The 25,270-nt window shown below is 49.7% G+C and overlaps 1 protein-coding gene across 2 annotated transcripts; it reads right to left on the reverse strand.

The window, feature by feature from the left end:
• Positions 1-2,299: 2,299 nt before the first annotated feature.
• LOC309330878 (solute carrier family 2, facilitated glucose transporter member 11-like) lies at positions 2,300-25,010 on the reverse strand. 2 transcript variants are annotated; one of them, XM_081842805.1, is made up of 12 exons: positions 24,621-25,010; positions 23,703-23,801; positions 21,411-21,571; positions 20,308-20,432; positions 18,132-18,261; positions 10,645-10,793; positions 8,020-8,207; positions 6,174-6,284; positions 4,914-5,015; positions 4,563-4,638; positions 3,901-4,028; positions 2,300-2,837 (listed from the first exon to the last, which is right to left on the reverse strand). In XM_081842805.1, exons 1-12 carry the CDS (start codon positions 24,645-24,647, stop codon positions 2,628-2,630), a joined length of 1,506 nt encoding a protein of 501 aa, XP_081698931.1. In that variant the 5' UTR covers positions 24,648-25,010; the 3' UTR covers positions 2,300-2,627. The 2 variants fall into 2 exon arrangements, with proteins under 2 accessions (XP_081698931.1, XP_081698932.1); XM_081842806.1 differs by having other exon boundaries at positions 23,703-23,898; positions 24,621-24,658.
• Positions 25,011-25,270: the final 260 nt, after the last annotated feature.

The following is a 25,270-nucleotide window of genomic DNA, read 5'->3' on the forward strand; positions in this document are numbered from 1 at the left end:
TTTCAAAACTTGTCTTCCTTCCCCCTTTCTGTGGTTCCTTAAATTTATTCTTAATACCTTCTGCATATCCAAATGAACTTCATTTGCTCATTTGTTCATCCACTTTAAATATATACTCTTACAAAACTGCAGGTTATTGCAACCATCCTGCCAATGTTCTTATCTGTTTATCTGTGAATATTCAATAAACCATTTCCACTCTTTTATTGAAAGTTTGTGGTCTCGATGTCTTATTCTTCCAGTAAAAGTTTCACCATTTCTGCATATTCCATAAGTTATTGCATCCAGCAGCATTATTAGGTGATTGAGGTGAAGCCTGGAGATGGGTTCGCTTAAGGACAATTTGACATCTTTGGCAACTCCCCAGCTGATGCTTTAAGGGGTCATTCTGAAGTGCTTTTGAAAACAGGAACTGGAGATTTCTTCCGTGTATGCGATAAGACCCCCTGCACTGCAAAGGGGTTGGACTAGATGGCCGCTGGGGGTCCCTTTCCAACCCTATAATTCTACAATCAAGAAACAGAGCAAGCACAAACGTGTGGGGATCTTCCTTTATTCTCGGGTTTCGTTTTACAAGTTCACATATCCCACAAAATACTTCGACGCTTCGTGAAACTTGTCGATCAGAGCTTGAAGTCTTGTTCGTAGAAGCCTCCCCAGGAATAATGGGACACAGTGGCCTCCCCCAGCCCCCGAAATGTCTGGGAGAAGAGAACAGACAGGTTGGGATTCAGAGAGAATGGGCTTCATCTGACTTCCAGCAAGGAGGAGGCTGAAATGGGACTGCAGTTTACCTGTGAAACAGCAGGACAAGTTTCTGATACTCTACAGTGGTACCTCGGTTTACAAACTTAATCTATTCCGGAAGTCCTTTCTTAAACAGAAACCGTTCTTGAACTGAGGTGCGCTTTCCCTAATGAGGCCTCCCGCTGTTGGTGCCCTTCCACCGTTCAGATTCCGTACTTAGACCGAGGTAAAGTTCGCAAACCGGGACACTAACTTCCGGTTTTGCAGAGTTTGTCAACTGAATTGTTCGTAAACAGGACTTTTTTTAAACCGAGGTACCACTGTACTTGGGATGCAGGTGGAGCTGTGGGTTAAACCACAGAGCCTAGGACTTGCCGATCAGAAGGTCGGCGGTTTGAATCACCGCGACGCGGTGAGCTCCCATTGCTCGGTCCCTGCTCCTGCCAACCTAGCAGTTCAAAAGCATGTCAAAGTGCAAGCAGATAAATAGGTACCACTCCAGCGGGAAGGTAAATGGCATTTCCATGTGCTGCTCTGGTTCGCCAGAAGCGGCTTAGTCATGCTGGCCACATGACCCGGAAGCTGTACGCTGGTTCCCTCGGCCAGTAAAGCGAGATGAGCGCCGCAACCCCAGAGTCAGCCACGACTGGACCTAATGGTCAGGGGTCCCTTTACCTTTACCTTACCATTGTACTCATACTATCAGAAGCAAGGTGAAAGATTAGGGGGGCCCTGAGAAGCCCCCCACCTTTCCCCTCTGCACACTTCTAGGCTGCCCATACATGGGTGTAGCCACGGAGTGGGGGGGAGCAGTTGCCCCTCCCAGATCAAGTAAAACAATAGAAATACTTAACTAACTGGCCAATTGTGTCAGTTCTACTCCTCCTAACGAAAGTCCTGTCCCCTCTAACAAAGTCCTGTCTCTCCCCCCCCCCAACAAAAATCCAGGCTATTCCCAGGCACTGACACCTAGCCATGGATTTCCCTCCCCATCTATCCCAAGAATTCAGCCTTTATTTTGATATGTTTCAAACTGGAAAAACTATCCCAAGCATGAAAACGCTGCTTCTGTTCCACCTGCATTGCTAAAAATTGCTAGGTAGCAGTTCCCTAATTTATGCAGTTGACTCTGCTCATGGAAAACTCAGCAATGTTGCTTGCAGTAAACAAAAGGCCCCCCCTTGCCCCTCATGGTAAAGCAAGAACAGGATTAACAACTCCAGATCAGAGTGTTTCTTCAAATAAGGGCCAACCCTGGACTCGCAGGCAATGCAGTTAAAAGCCTCTTTGCAGCAATGCATGGATTTTAAAAGAATGCAAATTGTGCTAGGGCTGGGATCAGAGCAGGCAGGGAGGGACAAATTTAACCCTTTCCCCCTCTGCTTTTATTTCTTTACTTATTCATTTTAACAAAATTTATACACCGCATGATTGTAGCAAAACCCCTAAGCCGTTTACAATAAATATTAAAACTATCATTAAAAACACTGGAAAACATTGTAAGATAATTAAAAATAACAGAAAAATAGCGATTAAAACATGTCAACGTGTCTGACTCCTAAACAAAAGAATAGGCTTAGTTTTGAGAAGAATTCATTTTCTGAAGCTGGCATTTTCTTTATTTTTTCTTTTCTTTTCAAGAGGGGGGACTCTCATTGGCACCAATGGGAGAATCCCCCTTTCCCAATGCAAATGCTAGCTTCAGAAGAGTATTCACAAGTGCAGCTGGAGAAGGAAGCCTTCTGTTCCCTCTCAAGGCCTTGTTCACCTTCCGCCCAGCAGCTGATTCAGCTGGCATTCGGAAACACCAGCCTGCTAAGAGTTTACTCTCCCCCTCCTGTTGGCCCTGAGGGCCCACTTCATCCAAACAGCAGCTGCCATCACAACTTGGTACAAAAACTGTGGTCGGTGGAGGCCATCTTTTCCCGAGCGGTGATAGCCATTCTCTTCCCCAAACGCATCCTTTTGAATTCTTCGGTGATCTCGCTGATGGACCTTCCCTTTGTCTCTGGCAGGTACCTGTAGATGAAGATCCCCACCACGAGGAGCACAACGAAGAAGAAGAGGAAGCAGAAGTGGCCGAGGACCTCCTGGAGAAAGGAAAACCAGGCAAATGTGAGGTGCTCCCAAGGGCATTTCAGAGTAAACTCAGCAGAGCCTCCCAGAAAGGAGAAAAACTTCTCCCTTTCCCTTATGGGTTAGTCCAGAGCCCGTATAGAGTCCTTAAGTGGGTTCCCTATCGGTAGGAGAAAATAGCAGAGGCCAACCAGAGTATACCGTATTTTTCGCTCTATAAGATGAATACAGGCTGCGTGGCTATCCCAGAGGCCAGAACAGCCAGAGGGAGCGCTGTGCAGTGCTCCCTCTGGCTGTTCTAGCTTCTGGCTTAGCCACACGAAGCCTCCGCAGGGCACGGGGAGCCTTCATCCCATTGCCCTGATGAGGCTTCATGTGGCTATCCCTGGCTTTTGCGGGAGGTGGGGGAAGGCACAGAGCGTGTGGCTCTGTCCCTTCCCCCACCTCCCGCAAAAGCCCGCAAGAGCCGCGCTCCCTTTAAAGAGCCGCACAGAGCGTCAGTGACGGCCTGCCCTTCTCCCTCCTTGGGGAAAAGCCCCCAAGTGCCGCACACACACTCTTCGTGGCTGGTGAAAGGGAGCGCTGAGCAGAGCCTGGGATGCATACAGGCTCTGTTCAGCACTCCCTTTAAAGAATATTTTTTTTCTTGCATCCCCCCTCTAAAAACTAGGTGCGTCTTATGGTCAGGTATGTCTTATGGAGTGAAAAATATGGTATATTGAGAAGCAAAGCAGCTAGTAAGCCTGATCTTTATTCAAGGAACTGTTGCAACAGGATCCCCACACAGGAGGGAGGAGAACCCTGAACAATAACAGCAACTTTGCTTGTGTCATGAAGGAGAACAAGGAGAAGCTTTGCGGCTGACGGGGCCTGTCAGGGTTTTGTTTGGCTCAGGCATGGGGATTTGCATGAAAACCAAGGGAGACCCAAACACACACACACACACACACACACACACACATGAGAGATGGCTGGCTGGATGCACTGGGGAAATAAGCAAGGGGGATTGGCTATTTTGTGTCCTGCTTCAGGCAGCGAAACGCCTTGGGCAGACGTCGGGCAAAGGGGGCAACTCACCACAAGAAAAGGAAACGTCATTCCAACCAGGAAGAGGCCCACCCAGCTGACTATTCCAATGATGGTCAATGCCGATGGCCTTACTGACTGGCCAAAAATCTCCGTTATAACCGCGAAGATGGCACCAGCTGAAAGAGGAAATATGGAGGGTCTTTTGCAATTTCTCTGTGGAGTTGGCTGCCACAAAACTCTGACTAGATGCCACTGGCAGAAACTGTTCCGAGACGGTATAACACTGGTCCTGAAAGACCTACATTGGCTCCCAGCATGTTTCTGAGCATAATTCAAAGTGTTGGTGCTGACCTTTAAAGCCCAAATGGCCTTGGCCCAGTATACCCGAAGGAGTGTCTCCACCCCCATTGTTCAGCCCGGACACTGAGGTCCAGTGCCGAGGGCCTTCTGGCAGTTCCCTCACTGAGAGAAGTGAGGTTACAGGGAACCAGGCAGAGGGCCTTCTCGGTAGTGGCACCTGCCCTGTGGAACGCCCTCTCATCAGATGTCAAGGAAATAAACAACTATCTGACTTTTAGAAGACATCTGAAGGCAGCCCTGTTTAGGGAAGTTTTTAATGTTTGATGTTTTATCACTTTATTTTTATTTTTATTATTATCTTATTCTGGCTCCACCCCACCCTCTGTGAGCCCTGTTCCAGATTTACTCACATGGGCCAAGACCATAGGAGAGGGTGAACAAGAATATGAGGGCGATGTTGCCAAAGGAAATCCAGGGGAACTGTCCCTGGGAGGAAAGAAGGAAGGAAGGGAAGTCCTGTTAAAACAATTGTGATGTGCATGGGATTCTTCCTCTCTCTTGCCCACAATGCTGCGACGTCTTTTGCTATCCAAATGGTCCGAGGGCACAACAGATTCAGTAGCCATCACAATATAAAATCAGAGAGTCGGAAGGGACACCAAGGCTCATCTTGTCTAACCTGTTGCAATGCAGGAATCACAGGCCACAAATGGCCACCCCCAGATGATCAGGAAGAGGAACCGAGGCTGGACTCTGCTCACCTGGAAAGAGAGGGCCAGGACGAGGAGCACCATCACTAATCCCATCATCGCGAAGCCACCCCACAGGAGAACCCTCCGGCCAAAGCGGTCAACGAGGCAGCTCTGTGTGGTCAAAAAAAGGGCAATCAGCACCATATTTTGAAAGGACATGAGACTACAGTCATACCTTGGAAGTTGAAGGGAATAAGTTCTGGAAGTCCCTTAGACTTCCAAAATGCATGGCTTTGGATTGACTGAAGGAAGCTCCTGCAGCCAATCGGAAGCTGCGCCGGATGTTCGGCTTCCGAAAATCGTTCACTCACTTCTGGGTTTCGATCCTTTGGGAGCCAATTTGTTCAGGAGCGAAAGCATTTGAGATCCAAGGTATGACTGTAGTTTATAGAAAGTGGATTTGTTGGGTGTTATCTTGAAGTGGATGTGCTGAATATTTTCTTCATGTGGCTGACGGATGAAGAATCAGAAGTTCTTTCTTTTCTGACCCCCCCCTTCTTTCCTTTCTTTTTCCCTTTTCCCTTTCTCTCTCTTCTTTTCTGGTCTGCGTTTTTATTTAGATTAGCTTTTTAGCTTTGATTAAAAAAGAAAGACAGACACGTGATACTCATTTTTGTATTTCTTTTTTTCCAAATTTTGACAAAATGGATTTGGAAAACAAAGAAACGGCATGAGACAAATTCCACTGAGTGTGTGGGGACTGCTCAGGATACCTTTCCCATGGAGAGAAAGGTGTCTGTGGGAAGTTTTTGCCCACTGCTTCCTGCTCCCAGGCCAGCCCAGGTAAAAAGGTAAAGGTAAAGGACCCCTGGACGGTTAAATCCAGTCAAAGGCAACTATGGGGTTCCATCTCACTTTTAGGCGGAGGGAGCTGGCGTTTGTCCACAGACAGCATGACAAAACTGCTTCTGGCGCAACGGGATACCGTGACGGAAACCAGAGGGCACAGAAACGCTGTTTACCTTCCCGCTGCAGCGGTACCTATTTATTTACTTGCACTGGTATGTTTTTGAACTTCTAGGTTGGCAGGAGCTGGGACAGAGACACAGCAGCTCACCCCGTCACGGGGATTCAAAGTGCCGACCTTCTGATCAGCAAACCCAAGAGGCTCAGTAGTTTAGACCACAGCACCACCTGCATCCAGCCCAGGACCAGCTGACCACACATAAGCACCAGCTACTGAACCCGCCCTCCTTGCTCTCTCCAGCTCTTTCCCATTACAAAGGCATCGGCTCTTCTGTTCCCACTCGCAAACCAGGCTGGACTTACGCATAGGATCGCACCAACAAATTCGCAGCTGCCAACGCCGACTGCTACGTAAGGGATGAGGCTTTCCTCAATTTTGGCTGTGCGGAAAACTTCGAAGGCGTAGAAGTAGATCTGGAAAACAAAAACGAAACAAGGAATGTCTGAGGGACTGGTGCAAAAAGTTTTCAGGATGAGGGAAAGAGGAGCAGGTTCAACCTCTTGGACGAAAGGGCCGCAACACTCCTGTCAAAAGCAGGCATTTTAAGGTCTCCCAAGCCTTAGGCGCTGCAAGCGTCTTCCACATTACAGTGGTGCCCCGCAAGACGAATGCCTCGCAAGACGAGAAACTCGCTAGACGAAAGGGTTTTCCGTCTTTTGAGGTGCTTCGCAAGACGAATTTCCCTATGGGCTTGCTTCGCAAGACGAAAACATCTTGCGAGTTCTTGCGATTTTTTCCCTTCTCCCCCCCTTTTTCTAAGCCGGTAAGCTGCTAATAGCCGCTTAGCCGCTAAGCCACTAAGCCGCTAATAGCCGCTAATAGCGCTAAGCCGCTAATAGGGGTGCTTCGCAAGACGAAAAAACCGCTAGACGAAGAGACTCACGGAACGAATTAATTTCGTCTTGCCAGGCACCACTGTATGCTGGATGTGATCTCGTTTTTGTTACGGTGCTGTTTTTACAACTGTTTTATGCCACTTTGTCTCTCAAAAGGGCAGTGGAAGCGAGAGGAAAACATGGCGCCCATCAAAACTTCTTGGGAATATACAGAAGTGTGAGGGTCATGGCCATTGGCACCAGGGACTTGGGGGAGCTCCACTGCGGCTCTCTTTCGTCCTCCCTTCCACCCAAACCACAAGATTTTCTGCTGCCTGAGAACAGATGGAAGGATATCTGGAGGGAAAGTACGGGAGCGGTGCATCCAAAATGCTATGGAAAGAGCTAATGCAACACAGAGCGTTGAGTTTTACTGATAGAGCAGCAGGAGTTGTTTTACGCTGCTATGCGCCTCAGAATAATTCTCTAAAGTGTCATAAGTCTGTCTGGACTCAGCTACACGCTGCAGATAAAACGTTTCAAATGTGTTGTAAAATGCAATGTACAAGATGGTGACAGTCAGCTAGGCCAAATTCAATGTATTTTTCAAAACATTTTTTTAAAAAAGCATTTTCGCAGCATTTTAAAATATGTGTGTTAAGTAGTGGGTTGACATAGCAGACGACACAGCGATTTCTCCAAGTAGCTCTTTATTTCGTAAGCTGGAATAGAACTAACTGCAAACAGCTCAGCCGGCCTGCTTTCATAGGCAGCCGGCTGTCAACATTGTAGCAACAACAGCCCAGAGTTCCCGCCTAAAATAACTGACGTGGACCTGAGTGAAAACTATCTACAGACCTGAGTGAAAACTATATACAGTATCCCCCTGCTGGCCCAGGGTGAAACTTCACTACATAACAATGTGTGTAGATTCCACCTCAGTCTCATATATATGTGTATGCACATGCATGCATGCGCGCGCGCGCGCACGCACACACACACTATATATATGCATGTAAATATGTTTTAGTATACCAAGTAAAGTGATGTGTTATGTTCAAACTCTAAGCAGAGAATCTTGCACAGTTTTTAAAAAAGGGGCTTGAATGTCTTCTGTGCATATAAATAAAACCAAAAGATGGGAAGATTGATGACTGGGTTATGATTATTTAAATGTTTTCTTAAAACAGCACCTTGCATGTGCCCTTTAGGAAATGGGTGGAGAAAGTGTGTAAGTCCCACAATCAATATGTGGAAAGCCCCTAAGAGAGGTGGGGAGAAGAAGAAGAAGAAGAGGAAGAAGAAGAAGAAGGAGTTTCCATTTCTACTCAACGGCACTCAAGCCAGAGAGGTTCAGGGTGAAGATCAGCAGGACGCTGAGGCCCAGCGGCCACCGCACGGACTTCTCGCTCATCACTTCCAGGACGCTCAGGTTCTTGGAGCTTCTCATGTCCTCCTTCTGCTTCACCATGTCCTCCAACTCAGCTTGGTGATGCCCTTCGCCCCAAAGGTACTTCATGGCTTTGTGTGTGGGGGGGGGGAGAGAGAGAGAGAGAGAAAGAACTGAGCTACTCAGTTATCTAAACATGGGCTGAACGAAAAGATGAAAGTTTCAGTCATCATCGAAGAATGCAACCAGGGGCATCCAAATTACTATCACCCATTCAGAAGCTTGAAGTTGCTGTGGTGGACTTGTAAAAGGGTAAAAGCGTACAGTGGTGCTTCGCAAGACAAAATTAATCTGTTCTGTGACGCTCTTCGTATAGCGGTTTTTTCGTCTTGCGAAGCAAGCCCATTGACAGTTTAGCGGATTAGCGCTATTAGTGGCTTAGTGGCTTTTAGCGGATCAGCTGATAAGCGGCTTAGCGGCTTAGGAAAGGGGGGGGAAGGGGGGGAACTCGCAGGAACTCGCAAGACATTTCGTCTTGCGAAGCAAGCCCATAGGTAAATTTGTTTTGCGAAGCGCCTCCAAAACGGAAAACCCTTTCGTCTAGCGGGTTTTCCGTCTTGCAAGGCGTTCGTCTTGCGGGGCACCACTGTATTGGGAAATAATTCATAATGAATTGAAAAAATTGTTTAAAAGTACTCCCCCCCCCCCAAACCCAGAGTCCTTCCTGGTGGGGATAATTCAGACTGAAATTCCCAGGTGTCAAAAAAGGTTATTTATGTATGCTACTACTGCGGCTCGTGTTTTGTTAGTCCCAAAATGGAAAATGAGCAAGGTCCCAACCAAAGAAGAATGGCAACTTAAGCTGACAGAATATGCACAACCTGCAGACTTAACATATAGAATAAGAGAACAAGAAGAACATGCGCGTAAAGAAGCCTGGAAGGCGTTTATTGAATACAGTGGTACCTCGGGTTAAGTACTTAATTCATTCCGGAGGTCCATTCTTAACCTGAAACTGTTCTTAACCTGAAGCACCAATTTAGCTAATGGGGCCTCCTGCTGCCACCGCGCCACCAGAGCCCGATTTCTGTTCTCATCCTGAAGCAATTTCTTAACCTGAAGCACTATTTCTGGGTTTGCGGAGTGTGCAACCTGAAGCGTGTGTAACCTGAAGTGTATGTAACCCGAGGTACCACTGCTGCCGCCACGCCGCCAGAGCACAATTTGTGTTCTCATCCTGAAGCAAAGTTCTTAACCCGAGGTACTATTTCTGGGTTAGTGGCGTCTGTAACCTGAAGCGTACGTAACCTGAAGCGTATGTAACCTGAGGTACCACTGTATAGGGGTACAGCTGAAATAGCTGGCAGCACTAAGAAAAATTCAACAGTGCAAATAAGTTTTGATGGATGCAGTAACAGAAAACTAAATGGTATAGTTTTTGTAAAATATGCAGGAATATAAGATATGAAAAATGAACCATGGAAAGAGAAGAAGGGAAGTCATTAATATCTTAAGGATGTATAACGAGTATTTTAAATTGCAAAACAGAATATTTAATAAAAATTACATTAAAAAAGAGAAGAAGAAGCTTGAAGGATCTTATACCTGAAGGAGCATCTCCACCCTCATTGTTCAGCACTGAGGTCCAGCCTTCTGGTGGTTCCCTCACTGCGAGAAGCGAGGTTACAGGGAACCAGGGAGAGGGCCTTCTCAGTAGTGGTGCACACCTTGTAGAACGCCCTCCCATCAGATGTCAAGGAGACAGACAACTACATAACTTTTAGAAGACATCTGAAGGTGGTCCTGTATTGGGACATTTTTAATGTTTCGTGCTTTTTTAATATTTTGCTGGAAGCCACCCAGAGTGGCTGCGACAACCCAATCTGAAGGGTGGCATATAAATAATAAAATTATTAAGCCGCCCCTGAAAAGAGGGGAATGTTAGTGACAGAACAAGAGGAGCAACATTGCTTTGGCATACCACCCTGCCTAAAGAGGCCAGCTGGAGTTGGACAGAACTAAAGAAAGCAGATCAGGGGTTTTCACTGTGGACAGCCCACCCTGCCCACATGTGATCAAACTTCTAGACTTGCTCTGGTCTCCTAGGCAGGTCTGGGGGTGGTTATGAGACCTGGCTGTGCATGGGCAGAAGTCCTCTGGGGTAGGGCAGGTTTTACACCCCCTTGTGGCAGAGAGTCACTTGCAGCAGCCCTGCAGTGGAAAACACTGCTAAATTTGCACATCAGAGGTGGGGGCTGAGGCTTGTTTGGATTCCTAGCTTAAAAACCCTGGAATTTCTAAGATTGCGGTAAAAGTCAAACTGCCTCCTCGTGCCTAATTTCCGCTGAGGCTGAATCAGCCTCCGAGTTTTGCATGCGGAAGCCTCGGGTGCCACTGACTTGTGTGTAGACGGCAACTTTTGGATGAAAAATAGGCAGACAACCAGAAATTTTGTGCAAGTTACGGCAGGGGCTTCTGTTTTCCTTGCTGACTTTTTATTTGGGCAATTTTGTGCTCAGGCAATGCAGGCTAGACAGCCACTTCCACCCCACCCAACTTGCTCATTACCTTTCAAGCAACCATCTTTGTCTCCCTTCTGGAGCAACAGGTATGGAGGAGACTCGGGGAAGAAGGGCAGGAGCAGCAGCTGCAGCAGGGCTGGGATCCCACACAGAGCCAGGAGCAGAGGCCACAGCGACTCTGTGCCAAAGAGATCTCTGGGGACAGCAGGCACAGAGAAAGCAGCCATTTAGACTTCATCCAAGGTAGGAGGGCAGGTGTTTAGGGGACCTGGGAACCCCTGATTTCCTTCTTTTTTAAAAAAACAACAACACATCAAAGTTGTTGTTGTTAATTAAATTTGTATATCAGCCTATACTCGCAGGTCTCAGAGCGGTTACAACATAAAATACATAATAAAAACAAAAACAACCCAATAAACCTGCTACCCAACACATTTTAAAAGCACATGCATAAAGGTAAAGGTAAAGGGACCCCTGACCATTAGGTCCAGTCGTGACCGACTCTGGGGTTGCGGCGCTCATCTTATTGGCTGAGGGAGCCGGTGTACAGCTTCTGGGTCATGTGGCCAGCAGGACTGAAATATACTCAGAGTCGCAAAGTGATTTCATGCTCTTTATTCAGCTCATAGTGGTGAGGAGGAATGAATGAATGTCCCCTCAAAGTATCTGCTTTATATACATTATTTACACAATGGGCTGCACATGATTGGCTAATTCCAGGATTCTACTGTAGGCCAATCAGGTTGTGGATTCACTTCTATCTGGAGCATGATTGGGTGGTTCCTGCTAACCAATCATACTGCTGCATTGTTCTAGGACCAATCAGACTGCTGCATTCTGAATCCTATTGTTCTAGGACCAATCAGACTGCTGCCTTTTGGAGCCTATTGTTCTAGGACCAATCAGACTGCTGCAGTTTGGATCCTATTCAACTCAGTACATAACACCCCTCCCCTCTAAGTTCCAGTCCTGCCCGGAAGGTCGCATTCATAGTCCTCAAGGTACGCCGGTGGCCTACGTGTGCGTTGCGGCCTGGGGTGTTCCCTGGTCCGGGGTTCAGGTTCTGGCTCGTGTTCCAAGGATGGGGCTGTTTGGTCTGGCGCAACCGGCTCGCTCAGTCGTGGTTCTGGTTCCGGTGTCCTTTCGGCCTCGCGGGTCCTCTCTGTATTTACTGATTCTGCCTCTCCTGCTTGCCCCTGCTGCTCTATGGGCCTCACTGCCCCACTGTTCCCTTGGGACTCCTCTGACCTGTCCTCCTCCTCCTGGTTTTCTCCCGGGAATCGTCGCCGTATCTGGTCGCAGTGGCGGCGCCAGCATTGCCCCCCATCTGTTAGCACCTCGTACGACACGGGGCCCGTGACCCTGGTGACTGTGGCGGGTACCCATGCAGGGCCTGCCCCAAAATTCTTTGCGTACACTGGGTCCTGGGCCTCGAAGGTCCGGGGGTTCCTGCCTTCCCCCACCACTACCTCATCCTGAGCTCTATCGGGGTGAAGGCGGTCCAATCTGATTGCAAGGCGCCGACCCATTAGTAGTTCAGCGGGGCTCCGGCCAGTCGTTGAGCTGGGGGTGCTGTGCTGTGCTAGAAGGAATGTGGCAAGGCGGTACTCCCAATCCCCTTGCGTCATGCGGCGAAGGGTGTCCTTGGTGGTCCGCACCATGCGTTCTGCTTGGCCATTGATGGCAGGGTGGAATGGCGCCGAACGGATGTGGCGGATGGCGTTCTGCACTGTGAAGGTTTGAAATTCTCCTGATGTAAATGCAGTCCCGTTGTCTGAGACGAGAGTGTCAGGGAGCCCGTGGGTTGCAAACAGCCTGCGTAGTACCCGGATGGCTGCGGACGTAGAAGTGGACGGTACCAGTGCGACTTCCAGCCATTTGGTGTAGGAGTCCACCACTATGAAGAATGTTTTCCCCTGAAAGGGGCCAGCGAAGTCCACATGCAGGCGTGACCATGGTGCTCGGGCGGACTCCCAGGACTGGACTGGGGCCCTTGGGGGATCTGGGCGGGATTCCTGGCAGGCCTGGCAGTGTTTGACCCAGGCCTCTATCTCTCAGTCGATCCCGGGCCACCACACATAACTCCTGGCAAGGGCCTTCATTCTTACTACCCCTGGGTGTGTCTCGTGTAGGGCTGTGAGGACCCTTTTGCGGAGGGGCTGGGGAACAACGACCCTGCTTCCCCATAACAGGCACCCCTTGTGGGCTGACAGTTCATGTTTGCGGGTTGTGTAGCCGGCGAATTCTGGCCCGGGGCTGCGGCTGGGCCATCCCCTCCACACCCAGTCCAGGACCCGGGAGATGACCCTATCTTTCTTGGAATGGTGTGCAACTTCTTGTGCCTGAATGGGGCGGTCAGGAAGCAGCTCCAGGCTCATAACCTCTTGTGCAGGTGCTGGGTCGGGGCCTGTTTCCGGTAGTGGTAGCCTGCTGAGGGCGTCTGCATGGCCCATCGCCTTTCCAGGGCGGTGAATCAGTGCATACTGGTAGCTGGCAAGGAAAATTGACCACCTGAGGACGCGAGGAGACAGCACTTGGGGGGTCTGCTTTTCGGGGGCAAACAAGCCAAGCAACGGCTTGTGGTCAGTCACCACGGTGAAGGGCCGCCCGTACAAGAAATCATGGAATTTTTTTACTCCCTTCACGATTGCCAGACCCTCCTTGTCGATTTGCGAGTAGTTCCGCTCGGTTTCGTTGAGTGTCTGGGAAAAGTATGCTACCGGTACCTCTCTTCCATCCGGGAGTTGGTGTCCCAGGACAGCGCCGATGCCATAGGGCGAGGCGTCGCATGCTAGCACCACCGGCAGCCTCTCGTCGAAGTGTGCCAAGACCGAGTTTGAGACAAGCAAGTCCTTGACTGCCTGGAATGCGGCCTCCTGGCGCTGGCCCCACACCCAAGGGGCCCGCTTGTCCAGGAGTCTGTGTAGGGGCTCCGCTACCGCCGCCTTGTGGGGAAGGAAGGAATGGTAAAAGTTCAATAATCCCAAGAAGGCCTGAAGTTCAGTCTTGTTCTTGGGCGCTGGGGCATCACAAATGGCCCGTACCTTGTCCCCAGTCGGGTGAACCCCTTCTGCATCCACCATAAATCCCAGAAAGTCCACTTGAGGCACTCCTAGTAGACATTTTTCCCGCTTCACCTTGAGACCCGCCATCTGGAAACGGTGCAGAACAGTGCGGAGGCGGTCCTCAAACTCCTCTGGTGTGGGCCCGGCAATCAACACATCATCAAAGAAGGGGGTGACACCAGGAATCCCTTTAAGGAGAGAGTCCATTAGATTCTGGAATATGCCTGGTGCCACGCTGACCCCGAATTGCAGCCGCTTTACCCTGAACGCTCCTCTGTGCGTCACAATCGTCTGTGCCTCTGCTGTGGCCTCATCTACTGGCAGCTGTTGATATGCTTGGGCCAAGTCCAGCTTGCCAAAAATTTTCGACCCAGCCAGGGTGGCAAGGACATGGCTGACCACTGGCACTGGGTATGCATGGGCCATGAGGGCCTTGTTTATGGTACATTTGTAGTCTGCGCAGATGCGGACCGAACCATTAGGCTTGACGGGTGTGACGATTGGGGTTTCCCAGGGGGCATTAGGCACCGGCTCCAGCACTCCTTGCTCCACGAGTCGGTCCAATTCCTCGTCTATACGGGGTTTCAGGGCGAATGGGACCCGGCGGGCCTTGAGCCTGACTGGTCGTACTGCGGGGTCAAGCTGTAGAGCAATGGGGGGGCCCGTATACTGTCCCAATTTCCCATCGAAAACCCCCGGAAACTCCTTGCATATGGCGTCCACGTCCACTTGTAAGCTCATGTGGTTCACCCCGGTGATGGCTAGTCCCAGTGGTCCAAACCATGCCAACCCCAGTAAGCTAATGTAGGGGCCCTTGACCACAAGCAAGTCCAGTTGCCGCGTCCGCCCTCAGTATTGCACCCTGAAGGTCCCCACCCCCATTGTGGGGACCTTACGTTTCTGGAAGTCCCGGAGGGTGAATGGGGCCGGCCTGAGTTTGGGACCCCCAGTAGGACACAGTTTCCTTAAGGTCCTTGCCGAGATTATGGATAGAGTTGAACCCGTGTCAAGCTCCATGCGGCATGGGGCCCCCTCTATCTGTACCTCTACATAAATTTTCTCTACGTTGGGGTGGGGCAACTGGTATACCTGGAAGTCTGTGAGCTCCGTCGAGTTGCCTTGGTGCGTTGGGCCCCGGGACCTGGGGCTCTTGGATTGGTCATCTGATGCCTGGCTTCGGGTGGGCCGAGCCCGACACACCCGGGCGATGTGTCCCAATTTTCTGCACTGCCTGCACTCTGCGTTGCGGAAACGGCAGGTCCTCCTCTCGTGACTTTCTCCACAGCTTGCGCAGTTCCCTCCTTCTCGTCGAGGCAGCTGTGGTATGTGGGCTGCTTGAGTGCGCTGCTGTACTCGGTGCACCTCCTCCCTGTCGGATCCCGAGTCGTTGGTGAGGTCTTCGTGGTGGACCCTCGGTTGGGACGGCTGGCTCAGCCGTGCCTCTTGCGTCGACCTCTCAGCAGCTTCCGTTGCCAGGGCCTCCTCCAGAGCGACCTGGAACGTTAGGTTCTTCTTAGCGTAGAGGCGTCGTTGCAGCTTCTCATCCTTCAGGCCACCGACGAGGCGGTCACGAAGCATGTTCTCCAGCTCTGAGAAGTTGCAGAACCGGGCAGCTTGGCGGAGAGAGGTCACAAACCCAGTTATGGTTTCCCCAGGGGCTTGCCGCTTTGCGTAGAAGGCATTTCGACGAGCCACCACTGAGGGCTGTGGCGAAAAGTGCCCCTTCAGCTGTTCCATTATTGTTTTGTATGGAACAGTAGCGACGTCTTCAGGCGCAAGGAGAGCCCGGGCGATTTCAAATGTCTCCTCTCCGCAGACGCTGAAGAATATTGCCCTCTTCTTGGCGTCTTCTTCATCGGTGACCCCTTTGGCTTCTAGGAGGAAGGTGAAACGGGAGGCGTACGCTTCCCAGTCTCCAGATGCTGGGTTGAATGGCGAGAAGCTGCTGTCAGTTGCCATTCTGAGTTCCTTGTGTCCCGGAGCTGAAGCCTGGATACACGGTGCGAGGCAGCGGTGCGGCAGGTGGCGGTGCTGCGGTGCTGTGTGTGGCAGTCAGCTCAGCGGGATCCCACCTTCGTCGCCAGTGAAATATACTCAGAGTCGCAAAGTGATTTCATGCTCTTTATTCAGCTCATAGTGGTGAGGAGGAATGAATGAATGTCCCCTCAAAGTATCTGCTTTATATACATTATTTACACAATGGGCTGCACATGATTGGCTAATTCCAGGATTCTACTGTAGGCCAATCAGGTTGTGGATTCACTTCTATCTGGAGCATGATTGGGTGGTTCCTGCTAACCAATCATACTGCTGCATTGTTCTAGGACCAATCAGACTGCTGCATTCTGAATCCTATTGTTCTAGGACCAATCAGACTGCTGCCTTTTGGAGCCTATTGTTCTAGGACCAATCAGACTGCTGCAGTTTGGATCCTATTCAACTCAGTACATAACAAGGACTAAGCCGCTTCTGGCGAACCAGAGCAGCGCATGGAAACACCGTTTACCTTCCCGCCGGAGCGGTACCTATTTATCTACTTGCACTTTGAGGTGCTTTCGAACTGCTAGGTGGGCAGGAGCAGGGACCGAGCAACGGGAGCTCACCCCGTCGTGGGGATTTGAACTGCCAACCTTCTGATAGGCAAGTCCTAGGTTTCTATGCTGCTTTTCATTCAATTGAATCGCTAAGCAGCTCACAAACAATAAATAACAACGGCATAATAGAACACCACAAATGCAGCACAAATTCAGTAGAACAATTAAGAAATCACCAGTTATAAAAATCAGAGGCCCTGCCCCCGCCCGACCAACCCCCAGCACATTGCTCAGCTGTGTTTGTCACAGAAACAGGTCTTTTTAATGTGTCTCTCTTTAAAAGATGGGTAGGGAGCGTCTAGCCCATGAGCCAATCTTGGCCCATTGGGGGTGGGGTCTAATTTGACTGATGAGGTCAAATTAGAGCAGACAAGAGTAAGCCTAATTTCCTGCGAAGCAGAACTCAATGCTCTGTCATTTTCACTCATGGATTGTGAATGGTTGATGCAACTGTTTCAGGACATCAGAGTTTCTGTGAAATGTCCTATACAGGTGTATCAAGATAATAGATCCTGTTTGGCTTTGCTGAACTCAGAGAGTTGCAAGCAAAGAACCAAGTACTTGCAGATTAAGTTCCATCGTGCAAGAGAGTGTATTCAGAAAGGACTCATTCAGGTGTCCTACATGCCAGGAAATGAAATTCCTGCTGATCTGTTGTCTAAGGTTGTTAACGGAGAACAGCTTAAGATTGATGTACAGAGGTTGCAATTGGGTTGAACCACAGGTACTACAGGTTACACGGAAAGGGGGAGGATGTTAGGATATCGTTTCCATTCCTCCTTAAAAGAGTCAAGCATGATTGTTGTGTGTCACATGCCTTTTTACTCCCAGCACTGTTCTCGCTGGGAACTTGCGTTTTGTATATAGCTTTTGTTTCTGGCTGTTTCCTCGACACAGATACAAGCAATCATGTTTTTCCTTTGTTCTGATCAACGTTGAATAAAGCTGTAAATACAATCTCCTGTCTGAATCTTCCGTTGTGGAACCTCTGCTGAAAAGGGTGTGCACAAATCTTGGAATGTCTCTGAGGCTTGTGTCGCTAATTGACTGATGCTGTTTCCATGGGAGACCGGTGATCGTCCGGAGACGACGATGGAGGCCTGCCTGATTGCCTCTGTCTCCCTGGCAGTATCCCAACAATTATTCCCTAAACCAGTGTTCCCCAACCTTGGGCCTCCAGCTGTTTTTGGACTACAATTCCCATCATCCTTGACCACTGGTCTTGCTAGCAAGGGATGATGGGAGTTGTAGTCCAAAAACAGCTGGAGGCCCAAGCATGGGGAACACTGCCCTAAACCACACCCACCAGCTGACATCACTGAGTGATGTCAGCTGAAGCGCAGAGTTGAACGCTGCTGGGTGCTGCTTCGTCAGCGCATTCCCTGCAGGGTATGGAGTGAGTTTCTGACAAGCCTAAGGAACCTTGCCTCCCTTAAGCTTCCCGGCATTACGCCACCACCTTGCTCCCAAGGAGAAGCATCAGGGGAAACCCCAAAGTGTCTTTGGCCCAGCAGACGCGAGGGAGCCAGCTGGCAAATCTCCCTGGTCCAGAGTTAGAGAGGAAAGGGAGGGCATGACACAAACAAAAAGGAAAGGTGCGTAGCTCACCTACGTCGCCAAGGCTGTTGGGGACGACACAATCATTACAGTGGCCAGCACAAAATAGACACATAAACCATTAAAAATGACAAGATCAGTCCAAGTGGAAATAAGAAGAGAATGTAATTGGTCAGCAAATTGAGGAAAACATCCTGACAGATGAAGAACAACACTTGATCGTCTCAACCGCAAAACGGATCCAAGTGGGAAGAAAATAGAAAAGGAGGGAAGGATAAACAAACACGGTTGTCTGCCATGCCATCAATTTAACTTACCTTAAGCCCATAATTTGTCCAAAAGCTTTTCCTAGAGAAAAAAACACAGAGCAGGTGGCAGTGGCAAAACCTCTGAATTTCTTGGGTGCAATTTCTCCAACGTACGGTCCATTGGCGTTCAGGGCAATACCTTCAGTGAGAAGGAAAAGGTACATTACAGAAATATTTAGTGATGTCTCTGAGATCATACTACATTGTTCCACCACCCAGAAAACCCACCACTTGGAGCTGCCTGTGTCAGCCTGGGCCACGTAATGGGGAGGGGGAGCAAGTTGGGAGGAGAGCCCCTTCTGAGATGGGCCACCTGCAAGCCGGTAACAACATACCCCCAGATCTCCAGATGAGCTCTCACAGTGGCTTTGTATTAAGGTTAAACATTAGGGCTCATGATGGGCAGTGCTGGATTACCAAATAGACAGAGTAGGAAGCAGCCTATGGGCCCCATGCCTTTTAGGGGCCAGATAACAACAAATCAAAATAATATTGATTTGATCTTGAAAGAAAATTACAAAAAAATGTATTCGGAGATAATTTGTGAGATTTCACCTGCCTAGGGACTGCCTCTAAAGGGTTTAATCTGGCACTGATGATGGGACCTTGGCAGGCAAGACAGGAGTGTCTGGCAGACATCCTCCAGCTGGAGGGACCATCTTTGTGAGGCAGCCCAGAAGGACACCATCGCTGAGCAGGTCAAAATTTGCTGAGAGCTCCAGCAGAACCAACAGGGAGACAACCCCACACCCTGTGTTTCCAGTTCCCAGCACACGTGTACTGGGTCCAGGGGTAACCCGAGTAACGTGGTCCAGGTCCAGTCCCGAATCCAAGGGTTCTGCGAGGAGTCAGTCCGACAGGGCCAAGGCAGGAAACCAGGCTAGGTCAGGCACAGGGCAACAGGCAGGTTCCAGCAAGCAGCAATGTTGCTCCCACAACCTGGGGTGGGGTCCAGCAGCCTTTTATCTCTGTCAGGGTAACAGCTGGTCCTGATCCCCCGGTGACTCACCTCCCGAAGGTGAGCACTCCTCCTGCGAGTACTCAGGTCTCTCCTCTCAGACCTCAGTCTCTGCAGCTCAGGAGATGTCGGTGGGTTACTAGACCCAGAGGCCGCCACAGCCTCTCCTGACCCAATTGGTAGTGGAGCAGCTGAAGGCAATGAGGTAATCCCCGCATCTGGAGCCAGGGCAGGTTCAGGCCCCTGACTTGGCCCAGCTGGTGCTTGATGCAGGGGAACCTGTGCAGACTGGGACCCTTCAGAATCAGGCCCCAGACTAGGTTCAGATGCCACCAGAGGCAAAGGATCTGGTGCAGACTGAGACTCCTCTGGCTCCAAGTCCGAGCCCGAGTCCCAAGCCATCACAACATGTCATCTACCCAGTGGCCAAATCCATCTCTGTCCGAAAACTGGAACCAGGATGAAATGGGGTCAGAAGAACGACATATTCCTCTCACAAGGCCTCCATCCCTTTCAAGACCCACTTGGGTGGATGTCTTTATGTGTGAGTGAGCTCACGCACCCCAAGATCAGGCCCACAAACTGAGATGGATCCAGGACTACGTGAGAAGGACCTCCTTCTCTTCCTGCTGCTGCCACTAAGGGCCCATGGTTGGGTTCGGCTGTCACTCTTGCATCCAAATGTGAGCTGCTTTATCTGCAAAGTCTGAAGCTTAAACTGACCTGTGATGATTCATCCTTAGTTGCAGAGGTTCCTTGATGCGGTAAGCTATTACACTTGCAGGACTCTGCGCCAATGCAACAATGGTGGGACAGTGAAATGCCTTTGCCTCCCTCACTGCCCCAGTGGAGGCCAGGGCCAGCTCAAGACATTTTGCTGCCCGAGGCAAAGGACAAGATGGCCCCTTCCCCAAAGGCACACACAGAACCCAATTGGACTGGTAGTTGAATTTTACTCCAACATGAGTGAAAGAACTGTGTCTTCCACCACACTTGAGGACACTCGCAGTTCTGGCCACTCCCTGCACCTCAGCACCTGCTGCCTGAGGCAGCTACCTCATGCTAGGGCCGGCCCTGGCAGAGGCCCAAACTGGGGTTCTGGCCTGCTCTCGGTTGCATTTGACCAGAGTTTTCCTCCACGCTGAAACTAGCCATCATTGCCCCGGTTGCATTCATGCAATTGGCCCCACCCAAGACTCAAAATGTCAGGGCTGAGAGGTCTCCTACCTGAAGTGAAGCCATAGAGGAAACGGCTTATGAGGATCATTTCAAAAGAGTCGGCCATCTTACTGAAGCCGACGAGGAGGGCGGCGGCGATGGTGACAATGTCGTTGAACAGCAGCGTTTTCTTTCTGGAACGGACAAAATCCCGGGGTGAAGAAGAGGCTTTTGCCCACCCTTTTAACCCCAACTGAAGAAGCAAACCCCCTGACTGACCTCTTGCCAAATGAAACATGGCAAATAAGGGATTCAAAGCACATGATTCACAAAATGATGTCGACGTCACAAGAGTGACATACTTTTTTTTTTAAGGAATATATCTGTATTTTATTGCTTAGAGTTAGAATCATAGAATTGTAGAATTGATCCCGAGATGATTCCAAGAGGATAACTATAACTATAACTATAACTATAACAATAAATTATTATTATTATTATTATTATTATTATTATTATTATTATTAAATTTTTAATACTTTTATTTTGCTTTAAACAAATACAGATAAATATAAACAACCAAAATTGCAAAAGAAAAATCCTTAATAATAATAATAATAATAATAATAATAATAATGTTGAAAAAAGCTAAAAAACTACAAAAAATATCAAAGTACATGGCATAGAACATAAGTCATTATGGGAAAGAAAAAAGAAAAAGGAAAGAAGAAGGGGGAGGAGGGAAAAAAAAGAAAAAAGAAAAAAAGGGGGGAGAGGAGAGAAAAAAAGAGGAAGATGAGCCAAAACAAGAAGGCTCATCTATTGCTTCCATCAAGGTCACAACAGGTCACTATTCATATCAATTCTCTCTATCTGCATTCCATAGAATCCCTCCTCTTGGTATCAGGGAACATTTCCCTATGTGGTATCATCCTAAACATAACCAGGTCTTTCTTGATGAACCCTTATCCCCTAGATAATTATTTAAACATTCCCATTCTTCTTTCACCATCTTTTTAGGTTTATCTCGTATTGCATCTGTCAACTTCGCGAGCTCCAAGTAATCGTCCAATTTGACATCTTGATACTATTAATGCCCATCTTGACATACTTCATTAATGCCCACAAAGGGGTGGGGGGCACCAGGGCCTCCTGGTGAGGAAGGGGCTTACTTTCCATACTGGGTGGTCACATGCCCACTGGACAGGTTGCCCAGGATCCCACCCAGGCAGAAAATGGAGACGACTGCAGACCACAGGAAGGTGAGCGTTTCGTGGTGAAGGGCAGAGCCGTACCGCTTGACCCACGTCTGGTTGATAAATGTCTTGATGTACTGGGAAGGGAATAATCATAATAATAATATAAAAATTACAAAAGACACAAACTCCAGCACCCACCCACCCACTGTGTATCTCTTATATTGAAAGCGCTTGGTTTGTGTGCATGTGTGTGCATGTGTGTGTGTGTGTGTGTGTGTGTATTTCTTGGTTTACAAGAGAGGATGAACCTCCACAGGCATATACCTCCACATGTGGTGGGAATGTCCTAAAATCCAACTCTTCTGGACATCAATCATACAAGAAATATGCAAAATAACCAGTGTTTTTTTCTGGGGGGGACGTAGGGGTACGCATACCCCTAAACATTTTGTGAATCTAAGTTTGGCCTCATTGAGGTATTTCAATATGAGTAGGAAAATGAGAATACGCCTAAACATTTTTTTAAAGAAAAAAAGCGCTGCAAATAACTAAGCAAGTACAAGAAATCACCCCAGAACTGGCTCTACTAAACATCTAACAAGGCAATACTCCCCACTCACATCACAAAGGGCTCCTAACCCACCTACTCTCAGCAGCCAGAAGCATCATAGCTGGACACTGGTAGCATATTTTTTCAACACACTACATTATTTTCCAGAGACCAGCCCCTGCTCTGCCCTACCTTGTTTACAAACCTTCATTTCCTCCATTGGCATGAAAGGAGATAAAACATTCTGTTATCCAGAAGGGCAGCTTAGTAGTAGGAGTGCTGTTAGAGTCAGAGACATTCGGTTTCCTTCCATTTCTTTGGACATATCAAGGGCATCTTGACAGTATCAACGGTCCAGAGGTCATAATCCTCCCGGGAGCTTGAACGAGCAAGGCCCTCGCTAGGAGCAGGAGGACTAAGTTGGGGTCACTCCCAGGAGTCAACCCCACAGAGCAAATGCCCCAGAGCAGCTCTTTAGCTCCTTAGCCCACAGGAGCCAGCCCACCACACATCATAGGGCCCTGGTCTTCCAGGCAGGAGCAGAGGAGATGGTGGGGGAGAAGCCTTCATGTTTTTTCATCCTGGGTGTTCCTGGTTTGGATTTAGGGTACAACCTTCTCCAGACGACAAAACTGGAGAAATCCTGCCCCTCCGGACACACCTGAGCCAATCAGCAGCAGCCAACTAGCTCTTTTGGCCTCTCCCCCTGGTGGCAACCCGTGTGACCCAATTCCTCTGCCATGCCTGTATCTCCACCTGAACCACTGCTGGCTTGAGATGATGATGATGCCCGTCCTGACATTGTGTGATGGCCTGGGATTCGGACTCAGAGGCTGAACCTGAAGAATCCCAGCCTGCACAGGAGTCCCCGCCTCCAGAACTAGCTGAGCCGGGGCTGGGGCCTGAGCCTGAAAGGTGTGCTGGATCCTCAGGCGCAGGCACCAGCTGAGTCTGCTCTGGCTCCTGAGGTGATGGAGGACCCATTGCCTGCAGGTGCTGCACTCTCAGCCCCGTCAGGGGAAGGTGAGGTTGCCTCTGGGTCCATTAACCCTCCAGCCTCTCCTGAGCTGCAGAGGCTCAGGGCAGAGAGGCGGAGGGAACTAGGTTCCCGCAGGAGGAGTGCTCGCCTCCAGGCCAGGAGAGGCGAGTCACCTGTGGACCGGGGCCACCCTATGCCTCTGGGCAGATAAAAGCCAGTCAGCCCCAGTCCCAGGTTGTGGGAGCAATGTTGTTGCTAGCCTGTTCCTGCCTGCACCCTGTCCTGCTCTTCTGCCAGAGTTCCTGACCCCACCTGACTCCCCGCCTTGGACCCAGCTTCAGCTTTGATGGACAGCCTCCATACCGCACCATCAACCTCGGACTGGACTCAGACCTTGCCTCTCGGTTAGCCCCTGGGACCAGCGCACATTATGGGCACCAGCTAAGAGGGTGGAGGAGGGTGGAGGGGCACAGCTGCCCCTCACTCACCCCTTGAAAATGGGGGCTAGCACCCTCAGGGGCAACCCTACCACCCATTTGTCAGGGGATATCCCCACACCCTGCAAAGCCATCTTTCGTACGTGTGGAGAGCCCATGAAGCCAAATAAACTACCTAAAAACCACAAAGCTGTTCTCTTTTTGTATCAGCTGAGGTCACCGTCGGACGAGACCCCTCGAGGCTATCGCCAACCCACATGTGAGAGGGAGAAGGTTCAACTACGATCCCCTTTGCTTACCTGAGAGGGATAGCTGATCACGGAGATCTGGAAGCCGATCAGGAAGGTCCCTCCCATCCCCACCACAAAGATCATTTGGAACACTCGCTGGTACTGAATCTGCCAAGAGAAAACACCGTCGTCTGGGCCACGTCCTCACCTCGCCTCTGCAGCCACCATCCAAGAGATGGCGAGGGCTGGTCCAGCACCTAATGCCCTATCATGAGGCAGGGAAGGAGTCAGGTGAGACGACAAGGGGACAACAGGAGAACCAGGTGTGACCCTGATGCCTCAGCCAGGTGTTATGCCTCAGCCAGGTGTTATGAACCCACTTGAGGAGTGACCGACCTCCTCAGATGGGAAACAATTGTTCTCCCCTACATGGTATTCATTTAAAGCCAGGGGTCAGCAAACTTTTTCAGCAGGGGGCCAGTCCACTGTCCCTCAGACCTTGTGGGGTGCTGGACTATATTTTGGAGGGGGGGGAAGGAACGAATTCCTATGCCCCACAAATAACCCAGAGATGCATTTTAAGTAAAAGGACACATTCTACTCATGTAAAAACACACTGATTCCTGGACTGTCTGCGGGCCAGATTGAGAAGGCGATTGGGCGGATCCGGCCCCCAGGCCTTAGTTTGCCTACCCGTGATTTAAAGAGGCTTTCCTCACAGAATCCTAGCTACAATTCCTAGCATCCTTAACAAACTACAGTTCTCTGCATACTTTGTGTGTGGGGTGTCATATCCTGCCCTGCAGCAGAGAGAGAAAGAGATGGGGATTGCAGAGGAGGAGTCGTGTGTCCCCCAGGTTTGGTGAAGGAGAGGAGCAGGTCTTCTGGGGGCTGTGGCGGGACATCCCAGAGGTGGGGTCCTCAGCTAGGAGTAAATAAAGAGTGCTGAATCTCTTTCGTCAGCAGGCTGAAGTGCCCGGTACTCACCAAGTCAGAGAAGACATGGGCTGCCATTTTCCGCAGGAAAAGTTGTTGCTCTGTCCCCGGTCGTTTGTCAGGTGGGCTGGGAGCTCTCTAGGCTTTCCTTGACCAACAGCACAACACAGGACAGTGAGGTAGCAAGGAAGAGTGGGAATGCAGCCGAATGGAATTATTTCGAGGATTTCAGTGACTTTTGACCCATCAGCAAGTTGCCCCCGGTTAACTATTCCAAGAAGGAATCGAGCCAGCCCTAAGTCATCATGAAGTCAGCTTTCTCTTGGATTGACACAGCGCCATGGCCTGATAACTGGGGCAGGACGCAGAGGAATTCACCTTTGCCTTTCTTGCTGACATACTGACCAGGCCTCTGCCCCATATCTGCCACATCAGGGGTTTATTTTGCTTGAGGGAGAGGAGGAAAAGCAACAGATGTTACCGCCTGCAGTTGTTCCACCTATAGCTTCTCCTCCAACGTTTCTCCAGTGAAAACAGGGACGTCCTATTCCATAATAATAATAGTAATTTTATTATTTATACCCCACCCATCTGACTGGGTTGCCCCAGCCACTCTGGGCAACTTCTAACCTATATAAAAACATATGAAAATAGGGACATCCTAGGTGTTATGTACTGAAGTTCTCACCCTGGGCCAGCAG

The sequence above is a fragment of the Podarcis erhardii genome (assembly GCF_964252035.2).
Source record: "Podarcis erhardii genome assembly, chromosome: 15".
Lineage (NCBI taxonomy): Eukaryota > Metazoa > Chordata > Lepidosauria > Squamata > Lacertidae > Podarcis > Podarcis erhardii.